Source organism: Echiichthys vipera (genome assembly GCF_963691815.1).
Source record: "Echiichthys vipera genome assembly, chromosome: 6".
Lineage (NCBI taxonomy): Eukaryota > Metazoa > Chordata > Actinopteri > Perciformes > Trachinidae > Echiichthys > Echiichthys vipera.
Genome location: NC_139831.1, coordinates 14,987,664 through 15,005,739, shown reverse-complemented (window position 1 = coordinate 15,005,739; position 18,076 = coordinate 14,987,664). Strand labels below are relative to the sequence as shown.

Below are 18,076 nucleotides of genomic sequence, written 5' to 3'. Positions count from 1 at the left end.
CTTTGTTCAAACGTGTGCAAAGAGACTTGATGTACAGCTGCATCCGTGTGTGATGTGGCAGCAAGCATCACCATGTCCATTTATAACATGAGGCAGAACGTGAACGCGGAAATCTCAAGGGCGCGCACGACGTGGGGCCGTAAATACGTCAGTGGGAACGCTCGCTCTCTCTTTCTCTCGTCCTGAAGATGGCGGCAGGGGTGAGTAAGATGGAAAGATGGCTAGTTTTTGAGGTTTTCCACATACTACCGGCACAATCCGCTAAAAATCAGGGCCATCTGCACCCGTACTGGGCACCTATGCATGTGAATAACGCTTTCTGTCTGTAAGGTAGAGGTTATTGTGGGTATTGACGAAGGATTTCATTCAGTGTTCATACAAATTTAAGGTTAGCTTTTGCTATCCTGACGTTGCATAGTCAGTGAATGACGCCCCTTTGGCTAGCCCAGGCTTGTGCCACGTTAACGTGGCTTTTCCACGGTGTAAAACTTAGTCACATTTAGTGTTTTTCATCAAACGTTGGTGCGTATGCCCTATTTTTAGTCTAAATGCCAACCTGTCCTTTACTTTATTGAAAGCCGACGGTATTCGAACAAAGACAAGGGATATGTTACCGGTAAAGACGGCTAGCATCAGTTAGCATGTAAAGCAAGCTAAAAGCCACGTGAATATAGCTACATTTTGAGCTTCCTTGTAGTTGGTGCAGCTGGCCTCGATAGGTGGCAGTTTTACCAAAGTATTTACACTCTAGCTTCAACCTGCCCTCATTCAAAATGGTCGAGGATCTAGATTGATACAGCGCCATCAATGTATATCAAGAACACTACCAGACCAATCTCACCAAGACTGGATTCATGGCTATATTTACCATAGTCCTCTTATATTTCATATTATTTTAATATAACTGCTTAAAACGATCATGATTTAGTAACTTTCTAACCAGCAAGCTAAAATGATACATGTATGGTTAAATTTCACCAATGTCTGCTTTGATTAATTGTAATGCTGTCTTCCCTTGCTTTTCAGACTCTGTACACGTACCCAGAGAACTGGCGGGCCTTCAAGGCCCAGATTGCAGCCCAGTACAGTGGGGCTCGCCTCAAAGTTGCCAGCAGCTCCCCTGCCTTCACCTTCGGGCAGACGAACCGTACTCCAGCCTTCCTCAACAACTTCCCTCTGGGCAAGGTTAGTGCAGTGTTGCTCGGCTTTCAGGCTGCTTTGTGCCGTATTAGTTAAGTTTTCAATCTCTCTCTGGATCATTTTACAACTTGATAATATACCACAATATAGGAGGTTTGCTGGGAATTTAGTAGTCGGTATGAAATAACCACTTGGGAAAGCCTATTTTTGTATATTTCTGTGACTTTAATTCCTAGCAAATTAAAAATGTGTATTTTCTTAACTCCAAATTTTGCACATGACTTTTTTTTTTTAATTTAGTTGGCTTCTATCAATTTAGATGACATAATTGTGTATCACAATATCAGATATCATTGCGTTGCCATTCCATTGAAAGACAAGAAAAGATCATTGCCAGCCCAATATGATCAATGAATGTAGCGTTGTAATTTGTGGTGTTTAAGCCCATTAACCAATATTGAAATTTCATGTCTCAACATGCACTTGACTGCTTAACGCTCTGGATAAAAACATGCTACATGTGTTTAGTTATTTTTGAATTGTCATTTGTAGGTACCTGCCTACCAGGGAGATGACGGTTTCTGTCTGTTTGAGAGTAATGCCATTGCTCACTTCCGTAAGTCTCACATTTATGGATCATGTGGTTAACTTAATGTTGTACGCACTATAGACTGATGTGACGTTAGGACTCCATGAAGTTTTTGTTATGGATTTTCTTAAACAGCTAATGCCTTTTAACCACAGTGAGCAATGAGGCCCTGCGTGGTGCCAACCCCCAGGCTGCAGCCCAGGTGCTGCAGTGGGTGAGCTTCGCTGACTCAGAGATCATCCCTCCAGCCAGCGCATGGGTCTTCCCCACTCTGGGAATCATGCAGTTCAACAAACAGGTTTGCAGCATTTTCTAGTCCAGCTTAAGACTTTATCAGTTGGCCATTGTATGACATGTTACTGTTGTTGAGACCTGGCACTGGAACCATGTAGTATATATTTGTTGTGTAATCCTGCATCTGTCTGTCCAGGCCACAGAGCAGGCTAAGGAGGACATCAAGAGAGCCTTTACGCTGCTGAACCAACACCTGAACACCCGTACCTTCCTGGTGGGAGAAAGGGTCAGCCTAGCTGACATCACTGTAGCCTGCTCCATGCTCTGGCTCTACAAACAGGTTTGACATGCACACACAGCACAGACATTACACATTTACACACCTTTCATTGACTTTTCTTAGAGCAACACTTGATCTCTGTAATGCTATATTTAAGTCTAGGTGCTCTACAGAAAGCCTTAATGCTTCTTTGTCCCCTGTAGGTCCTTGAGCCTTCTTTCCGTCAGCCTTACCCCAATGTGACCCGCTGGTTCACCACCTGTGTCAACCAGCCCCAGTTCAAGGCTGTCCTTGGAGAGGTCAAGCTGTGTGAAAAGATGGCCCAGTTTGATGGTGAGTCATCAGCGATGAGCTCAGGAGGCAGACATAAGCATTAGACTGGCTGCTGGAGCATACTGTATAATTTAAAGGATATAATTAGAAGGGCCCTTGACGTTAATAACATTCTTTTTCTTTTAGCAGCTGTGATTTTTAAAGAGACATTTAATGAAAAATAGGATATCTGTACATCTTAGCTTACTTATTTTACATTTATCTGGGTCTTCAGCATACACAATCATTAAAAACTGTTTACACTCACTTTTTGAAAGGCTATATTGTGTTTAGGTTCTTCTATTTAGGAGGATTTTTAAGATTTGTTACATGTGTAGAAGATGAATTCTGGCTAAAGGATTACACTAAATTAACTAATGCCATTTGACAAACTTTGGGGTTACAAAGCTAGTATGTTATTGTTGCAATAATTAAAATTAAATACTGAACACTTTCAAATCACAGAAACCTCATGTCAATGGCATGTGATTTTTCAAAGTTCATTTCCAAAAACCTAGCCAGAAAGGTTCCCTCTCTTTGGGGAAACCAAGTCCCCCTGTCATTGGGCAAGGCAGTGTCCAATCATGGCACCAAGTCTTAATCTGACAGGGGAAGATGAACTCGGCCATATATTCATCCCAGCCATCTCAGTTTCGGTGAGGAAAAGGCTGTTTCATAATATGGGCACAAACCTCATTTAGTAATCTCTGTTGAAGTGACTTATAGGCTGGTTTATACCATGGACACAGTAAAGAGAGACTGAACTTATTAAAATGTTACTCAACAAAATGAAACTACTCAAGTTTAAAACTAATTGCAATATTTAACCTAAAACACGTTTTCAATGTTTTGTTCTTTCTCCAGCCAAGAAGTTTACTGAAATGCAGCCCAAGAAAGAGACTCCTCCTAAGAAAGAGAAGGCTGGAAAAGAGGCAGCCAAGCCCCAGGAGAAGAAAGAAAAGAAAAAGGAAGAGAAAAAGCCTGCCCCAGAAGAGGATATGGATGACTGTGATGCTGCATTGGCTGCAGAGCCCAAAACCAAGGACCCCTTTGCACACCTGGCAAAGAGGTAGAAATATATTTGATTTCCTTGGCTTAACTTTTGTTAAGCATTTCCATATTTTTTAGCTAATGTTTTTAATTCATCAGCAGTAGCAAAGAACAACAATAGATCGCTTGCAGTGCAAGATTTGTAGTCTGCATATGGGGTCAGCATATCACACCCCTGTCATTGGGCAAGGCGGTGTCCAATCATGGCACCAAGTCTTAATCTGACAGGGGAAGAAAAAATAGACCATATATTCATCCCAGCCATCTCAGTTTCAGTGAGGAAAAGGCTGTTTCATAATATGGGCACAAACCACATTCAACCTCAAGATCTACAGTTAGGTTGTCTATATTTTATTTACAAATTACACACAAAAAGCTGTGCTGGGTTAATAAATAAACCATAGTTAAACCAAATATGTAATATGTCTAGATATATCCTTTTGACACTGGCTAAATTTCCACACCAGGTTTCTCTCACTTACTCACTCTAACACACCAGATATACAGCACATGACCTGCTCTTTTTTCTTTTTCAGTGCATTTGTCATGGACGAGTTCAAGAGAAAGTATTCCAATGAGGACACCCTGACAGTAGCCATTCCCCACTTTTGGGAACACTTTGATCATGAGGGCTACTCAATCTGGTACAGTCAGTACAAATACCCAGAAGAGCTTACACTTACCTTCAAGAGCTGCAACCTTATCACAGGTGAGACTCAGCCGCTGCCACTACACCCAACACCTTAAATCTAAAGTGAATGACTATCTCCTATAGTATTGCATTCATTTTGTGAAGGCAAATTTATTGTTTGTTCTTAATTGAGTCATCTGAAACAATATGGCTGCCCGGTGGTTGGAAGGACTCCATAAATTCTTTTGAGTTTGGTTTTGGTCTGTCATGTATCAGACTTGTATTGTCTTTGGATCATGGGAGCCAACCTGAACACAGGAAACTCTCACAACCCAGGAAACCCTGTTATCTGTGTGCATCATGTTTGTGCATTTTTAAAATTATTATATACAGAACGGGAATCAATCCTTACGTAAAAGTTGCATGTTTGTAGTTTTATTTCTAATAATGGATTGCAAGTTGGGCTTGTGGCATTATTAAAAAATTACCTGGAGGCCTCATGTGTAGATTTAGTGAGAAACTTGTCCTGAGTTGTTTTTGTCCATATCTATGTAGCACATCTTTTCTGTGTTGACTGAGCTGATAATGCTCAGAACTCATAATGAAGAATAAGTTAAACAGGGTTTGGTCACTTCTCAAGCCAGTTCTCGTTTTGGGAATGATTGCATCTTAAAGCCGTACCTTGGGAAACCCTCCTTTGGGGTCAACATATCCCACCCCTGTCAATGGGCAAGGCAGTGTCCAATCATGGCACCAGGTCTTAATCTGACAGGGGAAGAAAAAATAGACCATATATTCATCCCAGCCATCTCAGTTTCAGTGAGTAAAAGGCTGTTTCATAATATGGGCACAAACCACATTCAACCTCAAGATCTACAGTTGCTTAAGTTTGTTGATTGATTTTTAAAAGCCTCAAACCACTCCGTGTTCTTCACAGGTATGTTCCAGCGCCTTGACAAACTCAGAAAGAATGCCTTTGCCAGTGTTATCTTGTTTGGTACAAACAACGACAGCAACATCTCTGGCATCTGGATCTTCAGGGGCCAGGACCTGGCTTTCCCTGTAAGTACTGAAAAGGCTGAACACACTTTACAAAAGATGATTTGGGCAGTCATTTATGTAAATTCACTGGTTGAATCCCAATCTCCACACTCAGACTTTGTGTTCCCCAATGTCAAATTGACGAGAGCTTGAGGGCTCTCGAGCAGGAATTTTGAGCTGTTTATGAACACTTCTACATAAGTCTGCATTCCTGCACACTTGCCTGATCTAACGGTCTGCATTTCATATGGTTGTGACATTAAACCCAAGGTTACCCGGGAAGCAAAGAACAAAAAATAGTAAACAAGAAGGAATGGCACTTGGCTTTTCAGCCTGGCATATTAAATTTACACAAACATTAAGGGATGGTTCAGACAATCAATTCTGTCCTTTAGTTTCATGTTTAGTTTTGATATCGGGAAGCAATGTGGCACGGACAAGGAGGTGACGTAGTGTTAAAATCGAGTAATCCCTCTCACCTCTGGTAGAATACAGAGATTTCTTAATCCCATGCAAATTGCCAGTTTGTTACAAACCTGAGGTAAGACTACTTTACCCCATGTCCCATCCTCAAAGTAATCCTTTCCGACTAAGGCTTTAAACATTCAAATCTTCCTTGCATGTAAAGAAGGTAAAAATAGAAAAATGAAATGTGATTGACACCTTACATACAAAATTTTACAGGTTTACAGTTATGTCTGTGATAGTTTAGGGTGGAGATTGAGATTGGGCCACTGAAATATTGACTGCAGTGCAACATTAAACGGGTGTTTGCTGACTGGCAAATGTTTGATTGGATGATGGCCTCATCCTAGTTAGTGGACAGTCCCCTGTCATTGGGCAAGGCGGTGTCTAATTGTGGCACAAAGTCTTAATCTGACTGGGGAAGAAAAACTAAGGCCATATTCATCCCAGTCATCTCTGTTTCAGTGAGTAATAGGCTGGTTCATGCTATGGGCACAAACGATATTCAGGATCTAAAAGTAAAGGTTGCAAGTGTTCACTTCTGTTTGGGCTTTCGTGCTAACTAAGTTCAACTGACTTGACTAAATTAGACTGCAGCTCTGAACTGGCATAGATTGCGTGAGACGAAGTTCAAGTAATGAGTCTTATCTCTAAATATTTTATAACTTATATTGTTAAAGCATAGGCCTGTCATGGTCTGCATTTCAACCCTGCACACCATATGACAGTCCAAGTATTCTCTTCCGACTAATGTCAAATCAGTTGCAGTGGTAATTCACTTACTGAAAATAACGTTTTGTTTATTTCCCTCCTAGCTGTCTCCAGACTGGCAGATTGACTACGAATCATATGAATGGCGTAAGCTGGATTCAAAAAGTGAGGAGTGCAAGACCATGGTAAAAGAGTACTTTGCCTGGGAGGGAGACTTCAAGCACGTGGGTAAAGCCTTCAACCAGGGCAAGGTCTTCAAGTGAGAGGACACTGGGACAGTCTGAACGAAAGCACTCTGCCCTCCTACTTTTCAACACTTAAAACCTACTGACTTTCAGCCACCACGTGCTTACTTTACTGCAAGATTGACTTGGAATGACAGTGTTTTGTGAATTGTCTCAGTGGCCCCAAACTTGTTTTTTTTTGGTTGATCTGCAAAATAAAGCATTTTTCACAATGCCATTTATGGGATTTGATGTCTGTGGTATGACTTTAGTTTGTCATATTTTTATATTAAACTCCAGTCGAGTAGGAATGGAAACTGCTACAGTTATGTTTATTCAGCACTCTTGACATCTGTGGTGTAACACTGCTCACTCATGAGCACACCCAATGGCTGTGTTGGGTGTGGTTGATGTATCAGTGAAACTGTTCAACCAGAAGAGGTCATTGAAACAAAGCTTTTCAGCTTGGTGTCAAGTTACAGGTAACCTTACTTACTCACTATAGAAGAAAAAAAAAGTGTGTTTACTTATGCTGTGAAGGTGGATACATTTAATGTGCATTGTGATGGGAAACATTTTAATGTAGAATACTTAAATTAGTCCAAAGAGAAGCAGCTATTCATCAGTTATGTCATATATATTTATATATATATAAATATATATATATATATATATATATATTTAATGTTATATATATGTTCAGCTGGTGGAGCAGTTCTCCAGCAGAGGGCAGGCAGAGACCAGTTCTTTGAAAGCTGTTGAATTGGCAGCATTCAGCAAAAATTGACAGGGCTGAGCTCTGTGGTTTGCTCAAGCTGAGACAAGAATGTGTTTTGATGTTTGGTGCTTCCCCAAGGAGAGGAAACATGAACCAAATCTTTATTAGAAACATCCACATGGGCGGCCCTTTAAAATGTAACCTACAAGGCCAAGGGTCATTAACGTAAAACTTAACTTTCTCGTTTTAAGTTTTCGCTAAGTAAACTTTGTTATATAGGGGACGGTAGTAACAGCACCACTTTCACCAAAAAGTGATGTAAGATCAGTTTTATGTATGATCACTTCCTCTCTAATCTTGCGTGTGGAGATTTAACAACAAAAATGCAGGGTTTCAGGTATGAATTTAAAATCTGAGGTATTTGATCCATGGCACCACCATGCTACTACAGCTGGCTGAACAATGGCTGACACACCTTAAAACATGTTCCAATCAATCCCTAATGACAAGGGATTGGAAATATGATACAATGCCGGTATCTATTCTGTCATCGGTCCGATTCTTTATCGATTATTTTTCTGTTTTCAAAGAAAATATCTGCTAAGCCCGTCTGCATGGTACTAATCTTAGAACACTATGTTTTGGACCCTTTCTCTCTCTCCTCCATGACTTTGTGCTACAAGTTTCTGGCAGCATAGATGCACGAGCCTGACATTGTTTTTGTGATGCAGAACTGTCAGAAAAACATTGACATTAATAAAGTGAATTGAATAGCTTCGAAGCATAATATTCCGGTTTCAATACCAATTTATTGATTCTCAACTGGAATTGTTTCTGGAATCCCGGTCCCCTCCTAATGACATGCATGAGAGAGAGGGATGGACATATAAATGTGTCTCAGAATAAAGTTCTTTAAAGTAAGTTTTAATCAATTACTGAATTCTGTTAAGCTAAAAGCTAAAACATTTAACTGAAATCCACTTACAGGTTGATTTTATGAATAAATGTGCCCTGGAAAATAATGTAAGTAGACAATGTTGTGATGCCATTCTGATCTTTAAGTGAATCTCACATTATAAATACACAAACATACATACAGTACATGTACAGAATATATTTGAGCAATACTAAACAAGCAGATATAAAAATGTGTTGTATGGTTCGACCACACCCCACTAAAATGCAGAAATGGCATGTTCCAGTGCCTACTTCTGCAAGTTGGTATCGTTCAAGAAAAAAAGATTTTTCATTAAGAGGAATTGACCATTTTTATAGTTTACCATTATCTGATGAGACGACATCTTTTCACATCAGACTGAATGCCTACAATTAATTTATTTCATATTGATCGAGGAAAATGTTTTTGAAGCTTCATATTTTTTTTTGGTCTGGTAGAGTTAATGTCAGACTGTGAAGATGAATCACTTGCTTTTAATCGGGCACACCCAACCGTATCAAAGTTTGTATCGCACTTTTGATCGTTCGCTGTTGACTGTTCCCACACCTGCAGCATGGCTTATCCTTTCACTTCTGCAATAACTGATGTCTTTGTTTGGCGCTTCATTGTTTGTTGTAGCTACAGGTAAACTAGGACACATAGAACCGCCCATAATAATGAATTGAGTTTATTTATATTCATAACAAGAATTCACATCATCTTTGAATGTCAGTCCTGAGATGTTCAGTAATGCGTTTATCACAACCAACCCCAGTTTAATCACTATGTTAAAATCTAAAGTTAAGAAGATCATGGGTGGGTCCATTATGCTCTGACACACACACACACACACACACACACACACACTAGCATGAGTGATGCACAAGAAAGAAAATCTCCTGGAATGAGTCAAATTTGTCATATTTTCCAACCTACTGAGAGTGATTCAAGTTCATTTTGGTGCAACCATCTTGCACCATAGTGTTGAATCAGGGAGGCCATTTTAGTTTGTTCTGTGGTCTCATGGAAATCAGAAAATGGAAATGTTCCCACAACAGCGAAGCGCCCAAGTCCTTGAACGCATGACTCACCCATCCTGTGGATCGTGGTGGAAGAGGGCTGTAACTTGAGCAAATAACTTCAGCTTCACCCACAGCATCACAGCAGTTACAGCACCGCTGATGGCTAACCCTTTGATTGCTGAAGGAGTGGTTTTATGAAAGCCTTTTCATCAAACAGTCAAATGTGAAATTATTGTGAGGAAAAGAAAGACAGTTTTAAACTTTTCCAGGCAAGTTTCCTACACAATGGCTGCAATATTAGGTCCATAAAATATTCATGTCCTTATTTGTTTTGAGTAACTTCAGAGTTAAAAAGCTAAACCAAAGCCAGCCACAAGAACAATAAGCAGTTTTATGCCAACAGCAACAATTTCTCTTTCAGCCCTGCCAGCCTTCCTCCTCCCCTGGTCTTTATTTCTCTCTTGGCCACACACTCACTACTTCGTTTTCCTTCCTCTCTCCTTGCTCTCTGGACATTTTTCTATGTCCTTGCACGAGGTGGTGGTGGTGGTGGGGGGGATTTCTTAAAAGTACTTTCAGCAGTGAGGAGCGCGGGTGAGGGAGGAACACAGATACAGGCTGTATTGTTTCGCCACATAAGGTCCCTGTGTGGCTGTCAGCCCCCTGTAAGGGCTTTAGGCATGGCATGCATGTGCTGAGCATCTGGTGGTGCAAGACACACATCTGGAAAAGAGTGAGGCGGCCAGTGGGGGGGCTTGGAACAGTGAGGTGAAGAGCTAACACTAGGGAGTCCGGGGAAATCCAACAATGTTTTCTCTGAAGAACCTCAATACATTGCATTGCAATAGTTTTCCCTATGGGTAAACAAAAAAAAGTTGTAGTTAAATAAACATTTCTTCCCCTTTTTACACATGTTTACAGACCTGCTACAGTGTCTGGGCTTAATGGCAGATACAAGAGTATGCAAGTCGACGGTCGTAGTAGCGTCTGTCTGTAGGCAGACACAAACAACACGTAGCCACCACACATACACAGTTCCACCCTCAGAGGTTTATGGAGTTTTCCTTAGACTGGGGTTGGGCTTGCAATCCCACTGACACACACACACACACACACACACACACACAAGGGAATGGGGGCAGGAAAATGAATCCTTAGTCAGCACTTGAGGGTTTTTTCACCTTAAGCGTCCCCTCTTTAAATTTGATGTACAGTGAATTCTAGTAAAGGCAAATGAGGACACATTCACAAATGCATGTAAAACTGAGGAATCATGTAAGGCATGCAAACTTTCAATGTTGGTAGAAATGCATAGGCTATCTACACACTTTAGGCAAGAAAAGTGACCATCGGATCTTAAAAAACTTGGTTCCGGAGTGAGGGGCGCTACTTCTCATTGGTGCACTTAAAGGGGCGTGAGCTCCACATTTCTCCATGGCTCTTAAAAACGCAGCCTGGTAATTTAGTACTGGAATGGAATGAGGGAGGTCAAAGGTGAGTCTTCTGAAGGGAAATAGCTCAAGAAGACAGGAGAGACTATCACATTATACAGCAACCAAGCAGGCTCTGCTGCATAGCAGTGCAAGTAACATCCATGCGAGACAGCATTATTTAGAAAAGAGATTATTTATGAGTTATTTCTCTGTGAGTTTGCGTTGCCTTGCAACAGAAATTGCCAGTGTGAGAGTGGAGCGGAAAGTGCGTGACATGAGGGAAGAGAGAGGGAGGTACAGCAGAGGGAAAACAGACAGCCCCTGCACTTTTGGATATGAAACCCCATAGTTGCCTTTGGCTCATATTACCAGAATCTGGAGGTGGGGCATAGGGAGTGATGTTGTCAAACTAAAGCAAAACTAGAATACACATTACTATGACTACTAAGTGTCAAAATATTTATCACTGTCATGGAAAAATATGAAATATAATACTAATTGATTCCTTTGCATAAGTCTACCAGTTGATGGATTTCTTACCAATTATATTTAGCATTGTGTATTAAGAAATACTAACTTCAAAAGTTAGTAAGAATAGTTTCGCAAGCACTTTGTTGTTTGGGAGTGTATTGAATCTTCAAATTTCACATTGGCCCCAGGCTATCCATTATCTTCCCATGAAACAGCAATTGTCCCTTGTTGTGAATAGGTACTTTGCAGGTATAAGACGTGAAATAAGTACAGTTTAGAGTAACTTACATTGCAATTCTTGTAATGTTCGGTTAAGAAAGAGACAGTTTAGTCCTGGAAGAGTTTTCTCAACAGACAGTTACCCCAACTCTGCATGTGAACGGATAGATTGCAGTTTCATGTATTGACTTGTTGGTGGCTTATGCTTCCCATGCCTACCCAAAGCTTGGAGTGTTGTAACATTTACAGCTATGACTGGAATGTGCAGCCTAGGAAGGTATCTGCTTCTGTGGGAGCGTACCAGTGTTGTGCTAAAGGGAGGATAAACTCTTGCGAAACTCCTCGTCATCTCCTTGGATCAATGATTCAAAACGGTCAACAATGAGTGTTTGTCACACACTGTATAGAAAACTGATCACACAGTGGACTTATCACATGCAAACACTGCAACAAGACCTATCTGTGTCTCCGCGAATGTGTGAAATCAGGGCTGATATGTTGAAACAATTGTGCATCAGTAATACAACTAAAGCTAGGCTCTCATTGACTCAATTACTCTGACTGCACAATGTGACAGCAGTGGCAAGACCTGACATGTATATAGGTGTTCCCAGAATCAGCCTGTTTAGGTGAGTCTAGTGTGAAGACATGAAAAGACCATTCAGGCTGAACAGGAAGGAGGAGATCATCTCATTTAAAATACAATTACAAACAAAAAAGAGCAAAGTTCCTAACAATGTTACAAACTGCTTTGTGGCATGTGATATTTATCCATACACACACACAGGGCATTACTATGGAAACACCCCTGCAAGTACCTGCCCCCTTGCTTATTATGTTGCTATAGCAGCCATCCCAGAATAGTCTTTTTTTCTCTCTCTCTCCATCCCTCCCTCGTGTTTGTGACTCACAACTTGCAGTGGAAACCACAATTCAATCTGTCTCTCATTCCCCTTTTTCCCCTTTACATTCTTCTCTGTACCAAAGGAACAACTCGCCTTTCTGAATCATCAGTGTGTGTTTGTGCATCTGTGAGGGAGCGCGTGCTGTGGGGAATTCCGAAATGATTACAAATGATAAGTTACTATGGTGATGGAAAGAATCAGGCAGAGTGACCTGTGTGTTGCAAGATAGTTTATCTTGAGTACTGCACACTGTCATTATCTGACCGTGAATTCTTTGTAGCTGCAATCTCTCCATGGATAGACTCTGCTCTCAGTTGTTACTTATGGTCCACTTTGTTTTGAGAAGTCCCAGCTTGGTGTCCGCTTACTCACAGGGCTCCAGGCGCAGGGTAGCACACAATCACATGTACAGTAATACGTTGCATGCGATGCAGCAGATGATGCATGGGGTTATTGAGTTAAGGGAAAACTTTTTGAGAACCATCTCTCTAGTTTTGTTTTAGTTTTCATAGTTGAACTAATTTGCCTGGAAGATTAAACAAATCCAATTATCTGTGTTATCTAGTTAAATTAAATCGGATTTAAAAAAAGGATGCAGCCGTTCTTTAACTTTCACAGCACTGTTGACAGGAATTTTCAAATTCTTAGTTTGAGAGCGAAATAAAAAAATGGAAGTAGAAGCCAGTGATGCTTACCATTTAGTTCAAATGTATTTGGAAATAGTTTCCTGCAAAATGAAATGAAAGAAAGTAAACCTAGGCAGTACAAGTGCTCCTTTCTGCATTATATTACTGTATATTATATCATAGGATGATTATTACTGCTGCATAAACATATACACAGAGTGTATGAATGTTAAGTACTTAATATGCTCTTAGGTAGTGTTATCCTATAATCATATATATCATTCAGTACCAATAACCTTCTCTCCATAGTAATGTCTATTATGGAAAGATATGCAGTGCGGTTTATCAGGTTTAAATAAATCCAGTATAAGAAGCTCTGTTTATTTGCCTGGAACATTATTAAACTACTTCCTAATACACTTTACTGAACACATACTGTAACAACGTGGACATTCAGGTTATTCATTCATTTCAACAGCAATTGTATTCCATTACATTTCATTATGACATTTCTAATTACAGTTAGTTCTGAGCTAGTAATGTTATGAACAGAGGTGTTCCAGCATTAGATGATATACAGTATTACGGATACTTAAGTCAAACCTCCCGGTGGGCTTGCTGAATACTGAAAGCTGAATAGTGTCCAAAGAGCATGAAAAGATGGAGCGATGTAACTTTATCGTCTGATCAAGCTCGCAACTCGTAGGAATCGGCTGTGATGATATTCAGTATATTCTCATGTGATATTGCATAATTGTACATTTGAGGGAATTCAACAACAATATGTGGTCAATTATTTGATTTGATCAATCTTAGCAATGCGGACAACAAAAAGATTGTTTCAAACATTCAATGGTTGTGTGTTAGCCAGTGTGTTTATGTGAATCATGCACAAACAAGAAACACAGGTTGTGATTTCAATGTGTCTACCTGCTTAAGGAAAGGACATGAAGCCAAGTGCTATTGAAATAAACAGTAACAAGACCAAGAGTAAACAGCAGTAGGAATATAGGATAGGTCACTATTTAATGTTGCAGCCTTTTTGACTCTTAGCACATTCAGTTATGAAGAACACAAGATGAATCTGTAGTTTCCTTTGACCTTCTTCAAAGCTGACAATGAGTTCCTCTTTGACAGTTTTTATCTTCCTGTGTCTTCAGCAGTTACAATCTTGACAATGTTGCATTGTATTAAAACAATCTAATGAAGTTAGTATTCAAAGAACTCTCTATCTGTCTGCACACAATATGGTTTGTGTAGAGAGTGCCTGCTTTTTACAGTGATCTTGACTAAAACAATGACTTCTTAAGTGACCATAAATGCAGCAAACAAGATACATTTTTAAACAAAGCAGACCCTTTGAATAGATTACTGTTGATGCAAATAAGTATTTTGTTTGTGAACACTGCCCATTAAAGTTTTAGTTCTTATGCTATCATTTTAGAACATTGAGAAATTGTGAGACACGCAATTACAAAATTATTGCAGTTATTGGTTACACCTTACGGTACTTACAAAGTTTAGTCACCTGTTAGTAAACAGAAAGAAAGAAGAGAAAACAAGACGAAATGAGCAGCAAACATTGAGTTACATTCTCAAATGTGTTTTTGAATAAAACCCTTCTATTGTGTCTCATGTACTGACTCATACAAACAGGCCATGTGCCAAGAACACTGCATGCATTGTCTGAATTTAGGAAAGAATTTTAGTTGATAATTGGGACATTTTTCAAGTAAAATACAAGGGTCTTCTCTCTTTTGACTCAATCTTAACCTTTATCAGCTATTTTTTTTAAATGACCTTACATTCCTTTGGGTTAAAAACTCTATTTAAATGTGCTCAAATAATCCCTTGTCTGATTAAACCTGTGTTACACAATCAAATGCACCACTCCCAAACATCTGACTCTTATACAAATAATGAGTAGTTGCTAAAGGAACTCAACTCAAATATAATTTAAATAATCATTATCGTGTCATTTAAAAAAAAAATCTTATCACAAGTTGCCGTTATGCTCAGGCCATGTGACTTCCCTTATCCTGTGGGAGACATTAATCATACACACGCAGTTGCACATACACAACCAACCATACGCAGGAAAACACACACACACACACACACACTCACAAAATCATCCATCCCCTAATCCTATGATTTTCCTCTCCCCTACTGTCTGAGCTGCCCTGTTTTCATTGTAGTCATGAGCCGTGAGTCATCGAGCATTTGAGCCAAGCTATTTGCGCTGGTTCACACTGGCTGACACACCTATGACTAGGAAACACACCCATTCCAGCATATCCTTGTATTCAACCAGAAGGACCTGCAACAAAGCGGTGACAGTCAGAAGGGATTCAGTTGTAAAAACATGCACTGCATGTGCAAAATATTCAGGCCGTCTCCCTTTTAGTTGTTTAGTTTTATCTATGTTGCACAATCCACATTTTAGTCATCTCAAAGCCTCATTCTCCAACTTTTCTACTTATCGTCATTTGCTTATCCTGATCTTCAACTGCTGTTGTGGATTGATTCAGATTTAAGACAGGCAAATCAATAAGTAATCAAGGTATTTATCTGGAGTTGCCTTATCAACGTAGGAATGAGCTTTTAGGCAACAGTGAAAGTGTTGCACTGTCATTCAGAGGAGTAAAGAACATGCAGAGTCACCAGTGTTTACTGTGGACTTGTTATGTGACCTTAAAACTCACACCCTGCAGAAAAGTTGTTGAGCAGCACACAGTTCGGACAGACCTGTCACTGTTTACATGTTCACATATTAGCAGATGTCTGTCACAAACCACCATTAGCTCTGAACTGAATCTGCTTTCTTCAAAGGCAACAACAGCCACACCTCAGTGGCAAAAAGTCAAACATGTGTGGAGCTGAGCAAACAAATGCAGTAGCAGGACACTTTGTGTGAAGAAGATAATGATCCGTCTCACCGATTAAGACGCACCTGCTTATTTGCAGAATAGGTTTCCATAACCTCTTGAGCCCTATAGCAATATGTTTTCAGTTAGGAACATTTTACTGTCCTTTAGCATTGTTTATTTAATTAAACACTGTTGCAACTCAAAGAGTAGTGAAGTAGTAACGTGCTGCCACAAGTCATACAGAGTTGTTTAGTATCTCTGCTTATCTTGCACATAGTTGGGATTACTTCTTCACTTTTATCTCAGCATGCACGCAATTGTAGTCAAATACGCACACATGCACGCACACAGCGGGACTTCTTTTTGCGGGGTAACTACACCCTGTTTTTAAGAGAAAGCCAAATCAGAGCCGTCTTAGCTCATGGTTTTATAATGTGATAATATTAAAATATGTGTGTGTGTGTGTGTGTGTGTGTGTGTGCATATATGAATGTGTTTGTGTGTGCCACTCCCTGTTTGATCCATGCAAAGCTACGCAGTTTCTTTCACTGTGTTTGTTCAACTTCTTTGTGTGTATGCTATTTTACCATACATTACGTGACAATCATTTTGCTCACGGTTTTATCCAAAGCAACTTACAATTTTACTGAGGATGAGTGGGACATGTGATCAAGGAGGTTATTTCAAGGACACTAACCATTCCTGAAAAAGATAAACACGCACACACATGGCATCCCATTTGCAAAATTGGATGCACACATAAAGCCTCTCCTAAATCCGTCATTTCCAACAAGTTGCGAGGGGGTACATGGAAAGCTTATAGAGTAAAATAGAAATTACGGTTTATATAGTGAGTCAGCTAGGCAACAAGCTAACAAGCTAGGCTAAGAAGCTACCTAGACTACTTTGCTGGAAAGGGGGGTTCGGTTGCTGAGGGTAACGTTACTTAGTGGATATACAATTTACAATGCAGGCAGTGCAAATCACAGCATCATGGGTCAATGCAGGCTGGAGGCCAGCAGAAGTGCTGGGTCTAACCTGAGTTGAGGCACTCTGGTATCCGGAGTCCAACACTGGTGATTAACTTGAGCTGCTACAGCAGCTAACTGCAGGCCTCCCCGGTCAGTTACCACCACAAATAGAATCTCATTAGTGCAACACTGCACATAATACATGCCAAATGAACAATTTCAAGCAAATCACTTCATCTGATCTTTACACATCCGCAACACATCCGCAATGAGACAATGATAATAATCTTTAATTCCCCACACGCTTTTGCAAACAGTGCACATATTAATGGGTTTGAAACTGATAGAAATGTATGTGTAAGGTTGCTATCTACAGCACTGTGTGAGATTATTATCCTGCATATTACTGTTGAGAAGTAAAAATGCTAACATAAATAAAATTTACTAACTCAGAATTTCTCACTAAAAAACTCAAGGACAAACTTCTTGAACGGTCCTTTAATCCAGTTAAATTCACAGCAAGCCATGGTATTAGTCCCTATACTTGGCTGAATAAAAGGCACCAAAAGTACAGTGAGTCTTTTTAGTATTCATCCACCAACACCACAAACATGGCCAACAACTGAGGTGTTGTGACGGTCACAAAGCATAAAGACAGCTAGCAGCTGACGTTAGCCTCCTGTGCCCTGTAGCCACCTGTAGCATGAACATTTCTGCTGTAGAGTTGGATATTTTAACATGGGGCTCTAGAGGGATTTACTCTGTTTTGGAGTCAACTGTAAGCAGCCATGAAGTGCATTTTTTTGGTATTTTTGTCAGATCTGGAGCAAGGGAGCAGAGAGCTTTAAAAAAAGTATCTAAAGTAATGGACAACTTTTGTAAGTCACTGATGTCAGGGGACTGATCCATTATTTGTATAGGGGACAGGATTTAAAACAAACATTTTAGTTAAACATATGATTATATTAGCCACAACAATTTGGTGGTAATTGCAATTTAATTTTTTTGATATTTATTGAAAATGGAAGACATGCAAAATATTTGCCAGCTACTACTTAGACAACCCATTTAAGACAAAAACGAACTGTTTTGCATTATAATGCAAATACACCTTGATCTATTAATTGGTGGCTTCAAATTGCATTTTGTGGATTCCTTTAATTTAAAATCTTTAAATTACTTTCCAAAAATATTGTTGCAGTTGCATTTTCATCAATAAGCCAGTAG

General features: G+C 39.8%; 1 protein-coding gene across 1 annotated transcript; it reads left to right on the top strand.

Annotated features, from left to right (window-relative positions):
• The first annotated feature begins 125 nt into the window (after positions 1 to 125).
• Positions 126 to 6,924, top strand: eef1g (eukaryotic translation elongation factor 1 gamma). Its single transcript, XM_083914805.1, has 10 exons — positions 126 to 200; positions 1,027 to 1,185; positions 1,693 to 1,756; positions 1,885 to 2,027; positions 2,160 to 2,303; positions 2,447 to 2,576; positions 3,420 to 3,624; positions 4,142 to 4,314; positions 5,174 to 5,298; positions 6,558 to 6,924. The coding sequence occupies exons 1-10, from the start codon at positions 189 to 191 to the stop codon at positions 6,714 to 6,716; spliced, it is 1,314 nt and encodes a 437-aa protein (XP_083770931.1). The 5' UTR covers positions 126 to 188; the 3' UTR covers positions 6,717 to 6,924.
• Positions 6,925 to 18,076: the final 11,152 nt, after the last annotated feature.